This window comes from Rhamphochromis sp. 'chilingali' (genome assembly GCF_963969265.1).
Source record: "Rhamphochromis sp. 'chilingali' genome assembly, chromosome: 18".
In the NCBI taxonomy this organism is placed as follows: Eukaryota; Metazoa; Chordata; class Actinopteri; order Cichliformes; family Cichlidae; genus Rhamphochromis; species Rhamphochromis sp. 'chilingali'.
This window is the reverse complement of record NC_137945.1, coordinates 1,262,501-1,265,000: the sequence shown is the minus strand read 5'-3', so window position 1 is coordinate 1,265,000 and position 2,500 is coordinate 1,262,501. Positions and strand designations below refer to the sequence as shown.

Sequence of the window (2,500 nt, the reverse complement as noted above, 5' to 3'; positions counted from 1 at the left end):
GGGAGCTTCCTGATCCTGAAACAAAGACTTCAAAACTTCATCTCTGTGTGTGAACGACATATTTAACAATCAATGCCAATAAACAAGATTCATTTGTTTCCTAATCTCAGATTTTTTTCATCTATCCTGCTGCTTCTCAAACTGTGAGCCACTGAAGACACGAGCTGAACTGAAACGCTCACATATCCAGTTTGATGTGTTTCAGCTTTGGCATTAAGAACGTTAATGACAGATTTAACATCCAAACTGAAGCTGAGCGGCTGTGCTGTGAGGTCAGAGGTCAGGATGCTTTCATTGATCAGTAAAGTAACATGTGTCTGTTTGGGAACACGTGAGGTGGAGGCAAGAACGTCCTGCTGAAGCCTTAATGAGCTGCACCTGTTCTGGAAGTCCTGCAGCTCCGCGCTGATCTTCTCGATGTTGAGGTCGGCCCACAGGATGTCGTAGTAGCCGGCGACGCTGTCGGTGACCGAGCTGTACAGACTGTAGAGTTTGGACAGCAGGGAGAGCTCCCTCCGGATCCTCTGCAGCTCCGGATACTCTGCGGGGAGGAGACGGCCGGTGAGGAAGGAGGCAGACAAACAGGAAGTGGGCGGGCGAGTCGCTCAGCCGTACCGTTCACAGGCAGCCCGAACAGCTCTTCTCCACCTGAGCAGGTGGTGTACTTCCTCCACAGCTGATCGAACTCGGCCTGAAAACTCTGCAGCCGCTCGCTGGCTTCAGCCGGGGCCACGCCCTCCACCCCCGGGCCCCTGCATTTATCATAATCAATGATATTATCAGTATGTCGCCCAGGTTCAGGGCGGGCTGGATGGATATTTGGTTGGCCCCGCCCACCTGGAGCAGGTGCCTCTCTGAGGTGTACCTTTGGTTGTAGTCGGTGCAGAAGCTCTGAGCCTGGCTCTGGAGGCTCTGCACTGCAGACAGCAGGTCTGTCTTCATGCTGGGCTGAATCTGCACCAGAGTGTTCTGGGTCTGCACCACCTGAAGCCACAACACACACACATAACACACACCTGCATCCCTGCACCTGTCACATGACGCCCCTCCCTCTGACTCACCAGGTCACTGAGGTTTTTCCAGGCGTACATCAGGCCGTCCACGCGCTCGCCGTTCCCGTCACCGTAGAGCAGCTCGTGTCTGTTGAGCAGGGAGAAGGATTCCTCCAGCGGCCCGATGGTGGCGTCGATGCGAAACTCCGCCTCCCGAACCTCCAACAGTGAGCAGGAGAGGAATGAGTGAGGGGAGGGGCTCATGAATGAATTCTACTCTGTGGGTCGTTACATGAGGACTGAGAGAAAAAACTGCTGAAGAAAGAAAACATGACTGAATGTGAAGAAAGTACGGAGGCCTGAAAGTGCCAAAATTAAAGAAAGACTGAAATTTTAATTTTATGAAATAATTGATGCATAAAATAGATTTTATAGTATTTTAGTGCAATTAAAGAAAGAGATATTTATTCAATTGGCTAATTTCATTTTTATATATTTATTTTGGCAGTGCCAGACATCAGCAGCTGTACATTTATGAACAAATAAATTAATCAGAATCTAAAAGAAAAACTGGATCATTTTTCGATTATTGGGCTGAAAGAAGAATTGAAAGAAAAAGAGGAGGTGCAGATGTAACACACAGCCAATCAGATGCTGGCTCACCTCTCTGAGTGCAGCCATGGCTGCTCTGACATCATCCAGGTCTGAGATTGGACGCTGCAGACGCTTCGTGAGCGCGTCCACGAACGACAGGATGTCGTTCATGTCGGCGGATGCTCGGCGGTTCAGAGCGGCGCCGAAAGCTCGTTTCCAGGAGCGACACTCGTGAGTGAGCGAACGCTTCAGCTGGTCGGTGTCCAACAGGATCGAACCCGCTGTGTAAAACGCAGGGAGCTCCGAAATCTGCTCCTCCAGCCTCTGCAGGCACAGCAAGGCATCATGGGTAAATCCACTACACGTATGGTCAAAATCAGCTGCTCTAAAGGACGTGAGGGTCATTTTCTTTCAGCTCTGACACATTAGCAGTAGCGGTGGGTTTTGATCATCGATTTATCGATTAAAATCGATTCTGGCTTGGATAACGTGATTTCGATTCATTAAAATCCTGAATCGATTTTTTCATTTACATTTATTTTGCCCGAAACGCCAGAATCTCAGGTTAAACCTCACAAAACTTCAACAACCACCAAACAGCTAAAACAGTAAATGAGAGCAGGAACACGGCTTCTGCACAGAGACGTGAACACAAAGCTCGACCCGCCGACGCATCAGAATCAGTGAGATGTGACTTTCTCACCGACGGCACGGACACGGTCGGGGCTGAAAGCCGACAGCTCGCAATGATGATGATGCAAATGATGCAAAATTGCAAACGCTCAGCTGTGTCTCTAATCAAACCTCTGTAACTTTGCTCTGCTTCACTGCAGCAGCATCAGGTAACGTTCACGTGTTGATTCATGGTTTCTTTCATTTTTGATCTACTGCAGAATATTTTTATAAAATCCCAG

The 2,500-nt window shown here is 48.9% G+C and overlaps 1 protein-coding gene across 1 annotated transcript in view; it reads right to left on the bottom strand.

Moving 5' to 3' along the window:
• The window catches only part of dnah5l (dynein, axonemal, heavy chain 5 like), a 56,058-nt gene that overhangs the window by 30,362 nt on the left and 23,196 nt on the right, over positions 1-2,500 (bottom strand). Inside the window, exons 31-36 of the mRNA XM_080865486.1 lie at positions 1,656-1,910; positions 1,062-1,211; positions 866-984; positions 616-752; positions 379-541; positions 1-15 (exon numbers count right to left, since the gene is read on the bottom strand). The exon at positions 1-15 is cut by the window's left edge and continues 97 nt beyond it. Of these exons, the coding sequence (XP_080721612.1) occupies positions 1-15; positions 379-541; positions 616-752; positions 866-984; positions 1,062-1,211; positions 1,656-1,910 (839 nt within the window). The remainder of the gene's footprint in view (positions 16-378; positions 542-615; positions 753-865; positions 985-1,061; positions 1,212-1,655; positions 1,911-2,500) is intronic.